General features: G+C 39.8%; 1 protein-coding gene and 1 long non-coding RNA gene across 2 annotated transcripts in view; one reads left to right on the forward strand and one right to left on the reverse strand.

Moving 5' to 3' along the window:
* Positions 1 to 1,112, reverse strand: part of dnah9 (dynein, axonemal, heavy chain 9) — a 41,158-nt gene extending 40,046 nt beyond the window's left edge. Inside the window, exon 1 of the mRNA XM_061908638.1 lies at positions 633 to 1,112. Within this exon, the coding sequence (XP_061764622.1) occupies positions 633 to 983 (351 nt within the window). The 5' untranslated portion in view covers positions 984 to 1,112. The remainder of the gene's footprint in view (positions 1 to 632) is intronic.
* Positions 693 to 13,564, forward strand: LOC133557819 (uncharacterized). The gene is made up of 3 exons (XR_009807851.1): positions 693 to 1,132; positions 8,085 to 8,179; positions 13,159 to 13,564. It is a non-coding gene; the product is annotated as an uncharacterized LOC133557819 (long non-coding RNA).
* Positions 13,565 to 17,126: the final 3,562 nt, after the last annotated feature.

Below are 17,126 nucleotides of genomic sequence, written 5' to 3' on the forward strand. Positions count from 1 at the left end.
GTGCGGGGAATAACATTCAAGGAAGACATGAAACTGTTACAGGGAAATACCAACAAAAAAGAAAAAGCCAACAAAATAGGAGCGCAAGTCACAGGAAAACACCAGAAAACTCAAAATAAGTTATGGCGTGATGTGACAGGTGGTGACAGTACACCTATGTTGAGACAAGAGCTGTATTAATGCATGTATAGTTATGGTTTGAATTCATATCAGACAATTGCGAGAACAACTTTTTATTGTCAGTATCAGCTACTGATTTTAATTTTTTTATGTTTTCTGCTGGTGGTTTTCCAATTAAAAAAATGTGGCTCGGCTCAGAAAAGGTTGAAAAACACTGACTTATCGTGTTAAGCAACGCCAGCTAAGATTCACCTGTGAGCCAGATGCAGTCATCAAAAGAGCCACATCTGGGTCTGGAGCCATAGGTTCCCTACCCCTGCTCTGGCAGGTCAAAGGCAATGACACGACGGGCGAAATTTAGCCCCGCGGGCCCCACCTTGGGCACCACTGGTCTAAACTGAACTATTTAGTGCAGTGAAGATATTGTATACGTTTTATTGTTGTTTACCACTTTAAATGGTATGCTGACCTCTTCATATGAACGTTGTATTTGATCAATGAAAGACTTTTACCTCGTCAACCAGGACAGACAAGTGGTCCAACGGCGCGTAGGACAAGTCCCCACAGACCAGGCAGTCCTTCATCCGGTCCGGACTAAGCTGTGTGTTCCTAGTCTTTAGAAAGTAGACCGCTTTGATTCCGGACTGGAAAGTGAATCCAGCGGCGGGCTGCAGAAGTCCAGCAGCGGTCACAGACACCACTAAGCTCCTCTGTCCCGGTACGTCCAGAAAGTCCCGCAGGACACGCAAGTTCTCCTCGCAGGACACGCACTTCTGCCAGCGGTCGTGTTTAACTTGAAGAGTCCTCAGCACGTAGTCCTCAATGAAGTCCAGTCGGCGGTCCTCGGCGGGAGATTCGTCCATGTCTGCTTTGGGGGCTGCCGGGTCACAATGTGCGCATGGAGACCCAGTGTTTGCATTAACGAGGCTGTTGCCAAGGGAGATGACTGTTTGTCCGCTCACCTGCTCGACGACACGCTTTGTTATCTTGAAGACTTCACACTGAAGTTGTGGTAAGAGAACACACTAGCAGCCCGTTTAAAGATGGCGCAGTTAGATGTGAGAGTGGAGGCCTCAGTGTTCTTTAAAGAAGATACACAAACTAGTTTTGCATCCGTTCTGCGTTAAAATAAACCTACAATAAATACATGTTTGTTTGTGAATTAGTAAGGTGGTAAACTAGGCCAAGCTATTCAACTAAATTACTCTCCCTTCACTTGTATTTTTATTCTGAAAACCAGAATTCTCTCTAGTGGACATGTTTTGGGTTTTTGTCTATTTATTGCTTAAGTGTTTTATTATATTTAGATTGCTGCAAAACTGTGAGAGTCTACGGCAGGGGTCACCAACCTTTTTGAAACCAAGAGCTACTTCTTGGGTACTGATTAATGCGAAGGGCTACCAGTTTGATACACACTTAAATACATTTCCAGAAATAGCCAATTTGCTCTATTTACCTTTAATAAATAAATCTTTATATATATAAAGAAAAAAGGGTATTTCTGTCTGTCATTCCGTCGTACATTGTTTTTCCTTTTACGGAAGGTTTTTTGTAGAGAATAAATAATGAAAAAACACTTAATTGAACGATTTAAAAGAGGAGAAAACACGAAAAAATTAAAAATAAATTTTGAAGTAAGTTCATCTTCAATTTCGACTCTTCAAACTTCAAAATTCAACCGAAAAAAAGGAAGACAAAAACTAGCTAATTCGAATCTTTTTGAAATTTTTTTTAAAAAGAATGTATGGAACATCCTTAATAATTTTTCCTGATTAAGATTAATTTTAGAATTTTGATGACATGTTTTAAATAGGTTGAAATCCAATCTGCATTTTGTTAGAATACACAACAGATTGGACCAAGCTACAAGTCTAACAAAGACAAATCATTATTTCTTTTAGATTTTACAGAACAAAAATTTAAAAAGAAATTGTAGCTGAGATAGGCGCCAGCGCCCCCCGCGACCCCAAAAGGGAATAAGCGGTAGAAAATGGATGGATGGATGGAATTCAAAAGACTTTAAAATAAGATTTAAATTTGATTCTACAGAATTTCTAGATTTGCCAGAATATTTTTTGGGGAATGTTAATCATAATAAGTTTGAAGAAATATTTCACAAATATTCTTTGTCGAAAAAACAGAAGCTAAAATAAAGAATTAAATTAAAATGTGTTTATTATTCTTTACAATAAAAAAAATACTTGAACATTGATTTAAATTGTCAGGAAAGAAGAGGAAGGAATTTAAAAGGTAAAAAGGTATATGTGTTTAAAAATCCTAAAATTATTTCTAAGGTTGTATTTTTTTCGCTAAAATTGTCTTTCTGAAAGTTATAAGAAGCAAAGGAAAAACATTTATTTATTTATTTAAACAAGTGAAGACCAAGTCTTTAAAATATTTTCTTGGATTTTCAAATTCTATTTGAGTTTTGTCTCTCTTAGAATTAAAAATGTCGAGCAAAGCGAGACCAGCTTGCTAGTAAATAAATACAATTTAAAACATAGAGGCAGCTCACTGGTAAGTGCTGCTATTTGAGCTATTTTTGTACAGGCCAGCGGGCTACTCATCTGGTCCTTACGGGCTACATGGTGCCTGCTGGCACCGCGTTGGTGACCCCTGGTCTACGTCTTTGAATTGAACCCTGTTCTAGGCCAGTGGTTCTCAAATGGTGGTACGCATACCCCTGGTGGTACTTAAAGGTATGCCAAGGGGTACATGAGATTTTTTTTAAATATTCTAAAAATAGCAACAATTTAAAAATCCTTTATAAATATATTTATTGAATAATCCATCCATCCATTTTCCACCGATATTTCCCTTTTTGGTCACACGTGGCGCCGGTGCCTATCTCAGCTACAATCGGGCGGGAGGCGGGGTACACCTTGGACAAGTCGCCACCTCATCGCAGGGCCAACACAGATAGACAGACAACATTCACACACTAGGGCCAATTTAGTGTTGCCAATCAACCTATCCCCAGGTGCATGTCTTTGGAGGTGGGAGAAAGCCGGAGTACCCGGAGGGAACCTACGCATTCACGGGGAGAACATTTAAACTCCACACAGAAAGATCCCGAGCCCGGGATTGAACCCAGGAATAGTCAGGACCTTCGTATTGTGAGGCAGACGCACTAACCCCTCTGCCACTGTGAAGACCTTGTTGAATAATACCTCAACAAAATATGAATGTAAGTTCATAAACTGTGAAAAGAAATGCAGCAATGCAATATTCAGTGTTGACAGCTAGATTTTTTGTGGACATGTTCCATAAATATTGATGCCAAAGATTTCTTTTTTAGTGAAGAAATGTTTAGAATTAAGTTCATGAATCCAGATGGATCTCTATTACAATCCCAAAAGAGGGCACTTTAAGTTGATGATTACTTCTATGTGTAGAAATCTTTATTAATAATAGAATAACGGGTTTATTTTTCAACAAGTTTTTAGTTATTTGCATATCTTTTTTTCCAAATAGTTCAAGAAAGACCACTACAAATGAGCAATATTTTGCAATGTTATACAATTTAATAAATCAGTAACTGATGACATAGTGCTGTATTTTACTTCCTTATCTCTTTTTTTTAACCAAAAATGCTTCGCTCTGATTAGGAGGTACTTGAATTAAAACAATGTTCACTGGGGGTACATCACTGAAAAAAGGTTCAGAACCACTGTTGTAGGCAACAACATTCTGCAGAGATGAGAGTTACAAATATTACAAACTTAGCAAACCAACAGTTAAATCGGTAGAAGCATTTAAGTCCCATCTTAAAAATAATTTGAATACTCTGGCCTTTAAATAATCCCCCCTTTTAGACCAGTTGATCTGCCGTTTCTTTTCTGCTCTGCCCCCCTCTCGTTCGTGTAGAGGGGGGGCACAGATTCGGTGACCACAGATGTTGCGTTAGCTGTCCAAAGTGGGGCTCCGGGGTGGACCACTCATCTGTGCATCAATTGGGGACGTCTCTGCGCTGCTGACCTGTCTCCACTCAAGATGGTCTCCTGCTGGCCCTACTATGGACTAGACTCTCAAAATATTATACTAGATCCACTCTACATTTATTGCACCGGTCGCCCAGGGTGGTCCTCACATCTGCGGTCCCCTCCAGGGTTTCTCATTGTCATCCTATTGGGTTGAGGTTGTTTTGCTCTGATGTTGGATCTGAGCCGAGGATGTCATTGTGGCTTGTGCATCCCTTTGAGACACTCGTGATTTAGGGTTATACAAGTAAACTTTGATTGATAAAATATTCATCCCTTTTTCTTGGTGAAATTATTTTTTTTAATCTCAAGTACTCCAGGGATAGCCCTTAAAGTACCACAATTTGAGAACCAATGGTTTAAATTTTTGGCAGCATGGTGTAACAGGGGTTAGTGCGTCTGCCTCTCAATACGAAGGTTCTGGGTTCGATCCTGCGCTCGAGATCTTTCTGTGTGGAGTTTGCATGTGCTCCCCATGACTGCATGAGTTCCCTCCGGGTACTCCGGCTTCCTCCCACCTCCAAAGACATGCACCTGGGGATAGGTTGATTGGCAACACTAAATTGGCCCTTGAGTGTGAATGTATGTGTTAATGTTGTCTATCTATTTGTGTTGGCCCTGCGATGAGGTAGAGACTTGTCCAGGGTGTACGCCTCCTTCCGCCCGAATGCAGCTGAGATAGGCTCCAGCGATCCCCCGCGACCCAGAAAGGGATAAGCAGTAAAAAAGGGACATATGGATGGTTTTAATTTTACATTTACTAACTGAATATTGTGTGTACTATTAAACAGATATTCTGCATTCATTCCTTAAAACAAAAGTAACATTGAAGTAACTTGATAAAATTGAAAAACAACTTTGATATTTTCGCATGTTGGGCAAGTATGAGCTCCCCTGCAAGCCTGAATTGTGTTTGTTAAATCATGTTTGTGTGTTTTACATGTTGCTACTTGTGTAAATGTATTATCCTGGTCCTCACAGTTCAATAGTAATTTTTGTATTACAAAACCCTAAACATGTGAAGTTGGCACGTTGTGTAAATCGTACATAAAAACAGAATCCAATTATTTTCAAATCCTTTTCAACCTATGAGAAACGTTGTTAGTTTTTGCAAATATTAGCTAATTTGGAATTTAATGCCTGTAAAATGTTTCAAAAAAGCTGGCAAAGTTTGTAAAAATTACTGAGTTGAGGAAAGAAGTTGAGGAATGCTCTTCAAACACTTATTTGGAACATCCCACAGGTGAACAGGCTAATCTGGAACAGGTGGGTGCCATGATTGGGTATAAAAGCAGCTTCCATGAAATGCTCAGTCATTTACAGACAAGGATGGGGCGAATGCGTGAGCTAATTGTCGAACAGTTTAAGAACAACATTTCTCAACAAGCTATTGCAAAGAATTTAGGGATTTTATCATCTACAGACCGTAATATCATCAAAAGTTACGGAAAATCTGGAGAAATCACTGCAGGTAAGCGTAATAAACATTGAATGTCCGAGACCTTCAATCCCTCAGGCGGTACTGCATCAAAAACCAACATCAGTGTCTAAAGGATATCACCACATGGGCTTAGGAACACTTCAGAAAACCACTGTCAGTGACTACAGTTTGTCATTGCATCTGTAAGTGCAAGTTAAAACTGTACTATGCAAAGCCAAAGCCATTCATCAACAACACCCAGAAACTCCGCCAGGTTCGCTGGGCCAGAGCTCATCTAAGATGGAATGATGCATAGTGGAAAAGTGTTCTGTTGTCGGATGAGTCCACATTTCAAATTGTATTTGGAAACTGGATGTTGTGTCCTCGGGACCAAACAAGAAAAAAGCTATCAGGATTGTTATAGGCGCAAAGTTGAAAAGCCAGTATCTGTGATGGGGGTGTATTAGTGCCCAAGGCATGGGTAACTTACACATCTGTGAAAACATCATTAATGCTGAAAGGTACATACAGGTTTTGGAGCAACATATGTTGCCATCCAAGCAACGTCTTTTTCATGGATGCCCCTGCTTATTTCAGCAAGACAATGCCAAGCCACATTCTGCATGTATTACAACAGCGTGGCATTGTAGTAAAGGAGTGCGGGTACTAGACTGGAATGTGTGGCCCATTATTATGCGTAAAACACCACAATGGTGACCCCGGACTGTTGAACAACTTAACCTGTACGTCAAGCAAGAATACGAAATAATTCCACATAAAAAGCTTCAAAAATTGGTCTCCTCAGTTCCCAAACGTTTACTGAGTGTTGTTAAAAGAAAAGGCCATGTAACACAGTGGTAAAAATGCCCCTGTGCTAACTTTTTTGCAATATGTTGGTGTCATTGAATTCTAAATTAATGATTATTTGCAAAAAAAAAGTTTCTCAGTTCGAACATGAAATATCTTGTCTTGGCAGTCTATATAATTGAATATGAGTTGAAAAGGATTTGCAAATCATTGTATTCTGTTTGTATTTACCATTTACGCAACATGCCAACTTCACTGGTTTCGGGTTTTGTACTATCTAGTTGTTAGGGCTTCACAGTGGAAGAGGGGTTAGTGCGTCTGCCTCACAATACGAAGGTCCTGAGTAGTCTGGGGTTCAATCCCGGGCTCGGATCGTTCTGTGTGGAGTTTGCATGTCCTCCCCGTGAATGCATGGGTTCCCTCCGGGTACTCCGGCTTCCTCCCACTTCCAAAGACATGCACCTGGGGATAGGTTGATTGGCAACACTAAACACTAGTGTGTGAATGTGAGTGTGAATGTTGTCTGTCTATCTGTGTTGGCCCTGCGATGAGGTGGCGACTTGTCCAGGCTGTACCCCGCCATCCGCCCGATTATAGCTGAGATAGGCACCAGCGCCCCCCGCGACCCCAAAAGGAATAAGCGGTAGTAAATGGATGGATGGATGTAGTTGTTATTGTTAGATTGCATAATTAGTGAGACTGTCACTGGGGTTAATGAGACACCCAAAAAGGTACAACTTTCAAGGAGTTGGTGAAATAGACAGTAAAGTGGACAACATGCATATAGGTTTATTGAGTAAATGTATATTAAAATGGTGCTAAAGATTTAAAAAAAAATGTATATACTTATCTATTACAATAATGTAACATATTTTACAATATTCCAATGTTGTTAATTCAAAATAACATAACTTCAAAATAACATACATTAAACATGATCAGACTACTATCAAAATATTGCTACTTTCTAATAAAAACAAATTTTGTATGCATGTATGAATCAGTTGATTTGCAGCTTAAACAAATAATACCGATAAAGTATTTAAAAAAACAACAAAGTCAAAGTAATAGTTCTTAATGAGTGTCGAAAGGCAGAGGACACATAATTTGTCATCCATCCATCCATCCGCTTGTCCCTTTTGGAGTCGCAGGGGTGCTGGAGCCTATCTCATTTCCTCAAATCACAAAGGCAATAAATATTATATTACTTGTTAGTTTTTACATTATGTGCCCATATGTTTTATGCCTGCAAAGGTCACCTTTAATACAAGAAATGGACAGTTGTTTCTCCACAAATCTATTTTATGTTGACTTAATAAATATACACTATTATTAAAGAAACATTATTGTACTTGTACTTTTACTAAACATACTTGAGTATGTTTCTAGTTATTTTAAGTACAATATACAGCCGGACTTTCCAGGCAACACATCCCTGAAGGGTTTCATAATAATCCATAGACCTTGCCTAAATATTGTCGGTCACCACAAGAGGGTACTGCACTACAACAAATTAACAGTCCCTAAAGTTGAGTTCCTACATGCTCATTCTGTGAGGTACCACAGCAAACTATTCATTTCAGTAATGCTCATTAAAAAGAAATCAAATGAGCTAACTATTTGCTAAAATATTTGATTTAGTAAAATAAGTGACTTCAGCAACCAAGCATTGAGTCCTGGACAACTCGACAACCACAAGGAGACCACAAGTGGACAGAAAAAACTTGAAGATTTGCATCCGTTTTTGACTTGTACAGATATCCCCAAAAGTCACACGTTGCAACATGGGCCAAGTTATTCCTGGCAGAGCTGGCTAACCAAGAACGTCTGGAAGTGCCGCAACTCATCAAAGGTAAGAGTCTGTTCCAGTGGGAGTCTGGTTCCTTGGATCCCTGGCAATGTCTTAAACTTCACTTATTCATTATGCTGAACCACAGTCTCGTAATAAGTAGCCTAAAGTCATCCTTAAGTAAAAGTAACAATACATTCCAGAATTAGGACTTGTGAAAGAGAACGTTTCTAATCAAAAAGCTAATAAAGCAAGATTCTTTAAAAGTAACTGTTGCACAAATAATGATACCAAGGGTAGTATTAGTATCTGATTATAATGATATCAATATTTTTTAGTACTCTTCTACGTTCATTTTTTAAAAATATTTTTTAATTATTGAAAAGTATTACAAAATATTGGCGTCAATACTGGCCTTGTACTTACTTCACTAATAAAACTGGCAGTATACTCATTCCGACTTAAAGGGATTCGATCCTAGAATGTTTTCAGGTGTATGTACAGTATGTCTAAAATATTGTCTTGTTCTACACAATGTGAAAATGCTATATTAAAGCATAAGGCCTGTGTGTTTTAGGTTATACCTGGGTTTGTTCTTATGGTTTAATGTGATTGTATTTGTATGTTTCATGGGAGCTAAAGACCTACTTTGCTTACATACATTGCTGTTTTATGAACATTGCACAGTTTGAGGCCAGATTCCTCCACCACCACAGTGTATATGTTTATTTTACTTTTTATTCATAGCTGTATGTAGAAGTGGCTGGTTGTATCCGCTGCTTTAATGTTTTAAGGTCCTTTGTCTTCTTTGATGTTTGATGTTTCCCTCTTAAACACATGTGAGAGGGATGTGTTCTATGGCTATGAGTCGTTGTTTTTTTTCCCTTGGCCTCAGTCTGGACCCCCTCTCCAGGGCCCAGGCTTTTATTATATTTTATCTTATTTTAATCTTCTATTTTTTCTCCCATACCCCCCACTTGTTCACCTGTATCTCACCTTTTTTGTAAGTCGCGCTGGAAGCCGGCAGACCCGTCAGTGATCCTGTTCTGTCTCCCTGTAACGTTTGTCTGATCTTGAATGGGATTGTGCTGAAAATTTTAATTTTCCTGAAGGAACTCTCCTGAAGGAATAAAAGTACTATCTAATCTAATCTAATTGCAAGAGAGTTGGTTTGGTTGGGAAAGAAGGATACCAAATTGAGGGTTTCGGCAAAGATCAGGAGAATGCATATTTATTCATATGCAACTTGAGATTTATAGAACATTTTATCAAAATAAAACCTTACTGTAGTGTACGACTGGGTTCCAATATAAGCTCCATGACGTGACAGCATATAGGGCCTCTTTAAGTATCATGATCATGACACCTAAAATGAACTCAAGTAAAGAAAGTAAAAGTAAAATTAAAAATGTTGCTGTTTCAAAACTTTTTAATTTGTAGTCAATGGTTATCATATAATGCAATGAATATTACAAATCAAACTATACATTTTTGAAGGTATATCCTACCACCCTACTTTTTCAACTCTGACAGTTGTCTGAGTTGACAAATGCTGAATCAACAAACTTGCTCAGTCTACTAAGAAAACAAGTAGTTTGGTGTTGTTGTTTGTGTTCTTTAGTTTGACTGTTAACACTATAACATAATAATACTTGAATTTATGAGCGAAATTGATTCTATTTAAAATCAACATTGCACATTGAAATTAAATCCATCTGTGCTTGGTCCTCCTAAAACACAACAATTTTGACATGGGACATGCCTTTTAAAAGCAAAATTGAACTTTTAAATAAGAAATATTGTATAAGAAAACATTACAATAGAATGTACTGTACTATGAACAAATACAATGGTTTTATAAAGTTATGTAATTATAATGTACAGCATTTACCTGAGAGATGGTGAAGTTTCTCCAAAAATGTAAAAAAAAAAAAGTGGTCAAATAAGTTGGGCCGAATTATCTATGGCCCCGGGATGCTATCTGGTTTTCATTAGAACCTGCCCCCGGGCCACAACCGCCTGCTGCTGTATTGCACGCACTAATACTCCATTCCCCATAATGCAATGGCAGCCACGAACTCACTCAAGAGCCTCAGGTGGGCCTCAGCTTCCTTATATATTCATAAGCATTCAGGGAAGATGTCAACTTTCAGCAATTCCCTCCCCAATAATGGCTAAACGGAAGGTGGACGATGAGAACACAGGGTTTCAAGCCAGGTGGGAGGCAGGGTATATGTTCTAGAGGTAAAAAGCAAAGCTGTGTGTTTTCTGTGTCGAGTAAGTTTGGCTGTAATGAAAGAATATAATCTAAGAAGGCACTATGAAACGTCTAAGAAATACAAAGAGAAGAATATGGACACGGAGCAAAGGCTACAGAAGGTGAAAGAATCAAAACAAGGTGTTAAGTCACGGCAAACAGCTATGGTCTCGTTTTGATAACTGACACCATGTTTAATTATGAACTTAATATTTAAATGATGATAAATGAATGTGTTGTGGCAGTATGCAGATTTCCCCAATGTGGAAACAATTGGTTGCTTTTCAAAACATTTTTATCAAACTGCCAAAGTTACAGTGCTAAACAGGAAGTGCCTATGTAAATTTAACGGCTTTGTAAGAACACTGAGACAAAGTCAAAGTTCATGGTGTTTTTGAAACTGCACCATTTTATTCCTCAGAGTTTTCAACTTACGTCAAGTGTTTTGCCAAGAGAATTGTATACATTTTCAGAATGTACTTGTTCTACTCTTGGTCAAATTTTCAGGATGTACTTGTTCTACTTTTGGTCAAAGTGAGACAAAGAAAATAATCTGAAGTTTTTTTTATTTTTAAGTTATTATGCCATAATTTTGCCAGCCCGGCCCGCGTGTGAATAGATTTTCCTTTAATGCGGGCTTTGAGCTAAAATTAGTTTAACACCCCTGCGCCAGATTTTGCCTTTTGTTGACAATCAGTCAAATTGATAACCTTTTTTTGGGAGAAATAAACATATAATATATGTAGTAGTGTCTATTTAGTCACTACAGCTAGATATTTAAATTATTGAAATGTATCACAAAATATCGGCATCAATACTGGCTTTGTGCTTACTTCACTAATACAACTGGCAGTATACTCATTCTAAACTTAAAGGGATACAATCTTAGAACGTTTTTAGACATATGTATGTTTAAAATATTGTTCTCTTATTCTACACAATGTAAAAATACTATATTGAAGCATAAATCCTGTGTGTTATAAGTTATACCTAGGTTTATTTTTACAGTTTATTTTAATTAAATGTTTTGGTTTAATGGGAGCTAATGACCTACCTCGCTTTCAGAGATAGCTGTTTTATGAACATAGCAAAGTTTGAGGCCAGATTCCTCTAGCTTGTCAAATCGTAAGAAAGTTGGTTTGGTTGGGGAAGAAGGATACCAAATTGAGAGTTTTGAATAAAATGAACAAAACAAAGATCTCATTTGCGACTGTTTCCACCTCAAAAAAAAAAAGCTCAACCACACTTAGTGACGTCGCTTTGGTGTGCAGCGCCAAGACGATTGCAAAGTTGACTAATCAGAGGATGTAAAAGTTGTAACAAAGTTTCCATGTGTGGACCACCAAAAGGATCATTTCCTTTGCGACAGAAGAGCTATATCTCTGAGGCGAGGCGGTGTGTCTTGGTGCCCACACCGTATCCAATTCCCGGCAAATTTTACTGCCAGCTCAGGGCACACGATGGCATGGCGAGCTCCGTGTGCGACAGCAGCACCTCCCGACGAACTTCAATCATGTCCCCAATGTAAATACATTCTTCCAACACGATCATTAACAAATTATTCTGTACAGACAAATAGATTTGATATAATACACACCAGCTGATTCTATAACCGTGACGTCACACCAGGAAACAATGACTGAAGTGACGGCCGAAAATATTTCCCCGACAACGAGCCGCTACTTTTTTCCAATGCTTTGAATCCTGAGGATCATGAAACAGAGCGGCTAATGTGTGGATTTTTCTTCACTAACAGCCATAATGTTTTCCATCCAGCCATCCATTTCCTACCGCTTGTCCCTCTCTGGGTTGCGGGGTGCTGTAGCCTATCCCAGCTGCATTTGGGCAGAAGGCGGGTTATACCCTGGACAAGTCGCCACCTCATCACAGGGCCAACACAGCTAGACAGACAACATTCACACACTAGGGCCCATTTAGTGTAGTGCCAATCAACCTATCCCCAGGTGCATGTCTTTGGAGGTGGGAGGAAGCCGGAGTACCCAGAGGGAACCCACGCAGTCACGGGGAGAACATGTAAACTCCACATAGAAAGACCCCGAGCCCAGGATTTTGTATTCAATAGTTTTCATATGACAAGGTGTGTTGTTTGTGCTATGGCGCCGTCTTTTGGACGAGTTCGCTCACAGGAGAATCTAAAAGTTGACAATATACCTCCTGTTTCGTGTGGGAAGTATTTTCGTCTATAGTGTTTCTGCTCGAAAGGATTTGTCATTCATCACTAAGAGCAACTTTTGTAAATTTTACAATTTAACTAAAACAATTCATACTCACTAAAATGTCACATGTGCGATGTCTGTAGAAATGTTTTCATGCATATTTGTATGTGCTACTGTAATGTAATCAGCCTAGCATCGTTAGCAGTAACTAATATGCTAACACGTTTACAAGTGTCTGTCTGAGTATTATACACTGTACTTATGAAGGGAGGAGAACTTTCTCTCCTACTCGTGTTCGTTTAATCTCTAATAAAGCTCAACAAGTCGTTGTGACTTTTCACCGTCTTTGATTTATTTTACAGTGTGAATTGATTTACGTCGACCCCGACTTAAACAATTTGAAAAACGTATTTGGGCGTTACCATTTAGTGGTCAATTGTACGGAATATGTACTGAACTGTGCAATCTACTAATAAAAGTTTCAATCAATCAATCAATGATTGTTTGAAGCAAATAAATAGAATTCTCTTATGGCCGTAAGCAGGAAAAGGGAGACATCCTGCAACCTCTGGCTCCTCACAAAATGTATGTCTTCTTCTTCTTCCAAGTACTGACAAACTGTTGCAAAGGGGATTTGAGTTGACTTTGTACCATCTGACCCTTGTCTGGAGAGGCGGAGCCGACGAGCCGACAGCGGGACAGGGCAAATGGTTGTCCTGACCAAGATGGCGGCCAGGAGGCGGAGCATGCAGCAGAGCGGAGAGGCGGCGCACGCCTGGAGCGGCACTGCAGCCATCAGCGTCAGGTGCGTACACCACACACCTGCGCTCAATCGTTACATCTTCTGCTGCAGAGTAAAATGGGCAAAGGAGGAGCGATCGTGATAGAAGTAGTAGGAGACGACTGGACAGACGATCAGGCGAGCAAGGAGACGAGCGAGAATAACCGAGAGCCACGGAGCGACCAAGACGAGCACAGGAAGAGGGCGACTGAAAAGGAGCCCGGCGCGAGCAGAGACGGAGGAGCTGAAAGAGCGACCAACTGACACTGCAAGCCGCTTTATTGAAAAATAAAGAGTTAAACCTGTGCGAAGCGATGTCGTTCCTGTTTGAGCCATGCAACCCACAAAATGGCGGCAGGGAGCCGTTCACACCTTCCATCCATCCATCCATTTTTCTACCGCTTATTCCCTTTCGGGGTCGCGGGGGACGCTGGCGTCCATCTCAGCTACAATCGGGCGGAAGGCGGGGTACACCCTGGACAAGTTGCCACCTCATCGCAGGGCCAACACAGATAGACAGACAACATTCACACTCACATTCACACACTAGGGCCAATTTAGTGTTGCCAATCAACCTATCCCCAGGTGCATGTCTTTGGAAGTGGGAGGAAGCCGGAGTACCCGGAGGGAACCCACGCATTCACGGGGAGAACATGCAAACTCCACACAGAAAGATCCCGAGCCTGGATTTGAACCCAGGACTGCAGGACCTTCGTATTGTGAGGCAGACGCACTAACCCCTCTGCCACCGTGAAGACCTTGTTTCTGGTAAATGCTCCTTTGGCGGGCTTATATTGATGATTATTGCCACTCACAAAAACCTTGCACCCTCATGTCAGGGCTCTATTGTGTGTCGCTTACAGAGGTGGGTAGTAACGCGCTACATTTACTTTGTTAGATCTATTTGAGTAACTTTTGGGATAAATTGTACTTTTAAGAGTAGTTTTAATGCAACATACTTTTACTTTTATTTGAGTATATTTATAGAGAAGAAACCCTACTTTTACTCCGCTCCATTTATCTACATTCCGCTCGCTACTTGCTACTGATTTTTATCAATCTGTTAATGCACGCTCTGTTTGTTTTGGATTGTCAGACAGACCTTCAAAGTACGATCTATCACATGCCTGCGTTTCACCAATCAAATGCAGTCACTGGTGATGTTTGACTCCGTTTCACAAATCAAACAGAGCCAGGCGGTCACATGATTAACTTCACAGTTTTTTTTTTTTATAAACATTTGTTGATAAATTTTAACATCTACACAGAGTTCAAAATAATCAAATCAAAGTAAGTACAAAAACAGTACAAAACAGTATAAAAACCGTACAAAACTGCCTTAGGGGGTTGTAAATTCAAAGTAACTAAAATAGAATGCAAAAAATATATATACATAAAATAAATAAAGTGCAAAGGCATAGGCTCACTCAATCTCAGTAAATAACTTAAATTTGGAAAACTGCATTATCGTTTTCACACCTTTTGGTTGTTAGAGGTAGAGAGTGTTTTAATGTAGAGTTCTAAATCTTTTTTAAAGGCACAAAAAACAGGTCAGGTATTGAGAAACTTACATTTATGAATATAAAAGTTAGCCAATAGTATAATGAGGTTGCAAAGGTAAAATTAATTTTCAATTTTTTTTTCAATACAGTGTAAAACTAAATATATATTATTTAATATATGTTATTGTTTAAGTTGCTTAAGAGATATTCCTGGCTCTGAATTTGTTCATTGCTATTTTTATGTTTTTGTGCATTACTTGTTGCCGTCATCATTAAACAAACAGGTTACTCATCAGTTACTCAGTACTTGAGTAGTTTTTTCACAACGTACTTTTTACTTTTACTCAAGTAAATATTTGTGTGACTCCTCCTTACTTTTACTTGAGTAATGCATCTCTAAAGTAACAGTACTCTTACTTGAGTACAATTTCTGGTTACTCTACCCACCTCTGGTCGCTTAATATGTGTTTCTTTAAAATTAACCATTTACAGTAATATCTGCTGAAATACTATACTAATTATATAATAGGGTGCAGAAATAGGACGGGAAGATCAATGTACTCATTACATTAGGTGCATGTGTATGGTAGCAATATATTGAGTTAAAGTTAAAGTACCAATGATTGTTACACACACACTAGGTGTGGCGAGATTATTCTCTGCATGTGACCCATCACCCTTAATCACCCCGTGGGAAATGAGGGGAGCAGTGAGCAGCGCCCAGAAATCATTTATGGTGGTTTAACCCCCATTCCAACCCTTGATGCTGAGTGCCAATGTAGTTAGCATTAAAGATATTTAAATCATTCAATCCCTCCTTTCACACTGCTTAAGGTGTGTGAACATTAACTACAAATATAACCCAGATGAGTTTTCAATTTCCACAAAAATACTTGATCTGTAATGCACTGCACAGTGTGTATGTGTGTGTGTGCGTGTGTGTGCGTGTGAGAGAGAGAGAGAGAAATATGATCAACTTCAGTCCATCCTTGGTGTCAGATGATTCAGAGTAGGCATTAAACCTTCACGCCTCACCTCCTTGCCTCAGTGTGCCAAGTTGCTCAGAAAGTTCTCCAATCATTCTTTGGTCCCAAAATCTGTAGTTAACCATGTCAGCTTCATATTGTTGTCTTCTAGGTCTACCTCCTTCAGAAACCCTTTGGTAGCGCCAATATAAATTTTGGTGCACAATTTGTCCCTGCTTCAAATGTGTGGTACAGCAAGCTCTGAGGTGGCCACGTTCCATTTTGGTTGCTCGCGATGTATTTGTCTTCGCCATGAAGATTATACCAGCAATCTTCATCTTCAGTGGTTGGGGACAACTGGTCTAAACATATACAGGATTGTTATGCCCTGCTTGTACCATTGTTACCCTCATGGTGCCCACTTGTCACTCATCACTTACAGGGGACTTGCTAGCACCCATCTGGACACAAGCGACAAAGGTCTTCTGGAAGTGGACCTCAAGCAGTCAGATCCCAGATGATCATGTGATAGATCCTAAAACTGAAAACTAGAACTGAATAAAATGGCACGGCAGATGACATTGGTGTGAAGGCCTCAAACAGTCGGGTGGGTTCCCAGGACCACCAAGCACAGACATTCTGCGAGCAGGTGTGGACTTATTTATTTTTCAGTAGGAAAAGTCTATTTCGTGTTGCTTTTCAGCTTAGTCACTCTCACTGATCGCTCCTCGGTGTAGATTTTCAGCCTTCCACGTCATCTGCGTCTGCCTCTCGCTATCGCTCTCTTCCACGCTGCATGCGTTGCTGCTTGTCCTGTCGTCTCTCCAACTCGTTCCTCTTCACCCTGCTCTGCTGCTGCCCTTTTATAGAGCGAGAGGAGATTAGTTAATTGTGTCGAGGTGCGCGATCCACGCACCTGATTTCGATTACGGTATCGCCCCCGGCGCACCCCGCCTTGCCATGTGCACTGCCTCGCCGTCAGACTGCCAGCCCCGCCTCTCCACAATTGGATTGCCATTTGTTGTAATATTTTATGCAGGCATGACATACTTTTTCCTGAAAATAGTCTCATTTCTGTGTAGAATGTTTTGGTTAGAAATTTTTATTGACAAAACCCTTGTTTGTTCAGCTATTATGGTCCCACCACCTCAACCCCTAATAACTGGCAGTGGAAGTTTGAAGTTCCCCGAAGTAGCCCAGTCGATCGAGCTGGATTCGGCTGCGTATCTGGCAACCTCAGTCAGCGAAAGGGTGAGGGTACAACAGAATTTTGACCGTGATTGCAGTACAATTTCTGGCCATTTTCTCACATACGGCTCCTTTAAATA

Source organism: Nerophis ophidion, linkage group LG08, assembly GCF_033978795.1.
Source record: "Nerophis ophidion isolate RoL-2023_Sa linkage group LG08, RoL_Noph_v1.0, whole genome shotgun sequence".
Classification (NCBI taxonomy): Eukaryota; Metazoa; Chordata; class Actinopteri; order Syngnathiformes; family Syngnathidae; genus Nerophis; species Nerophis ophidion.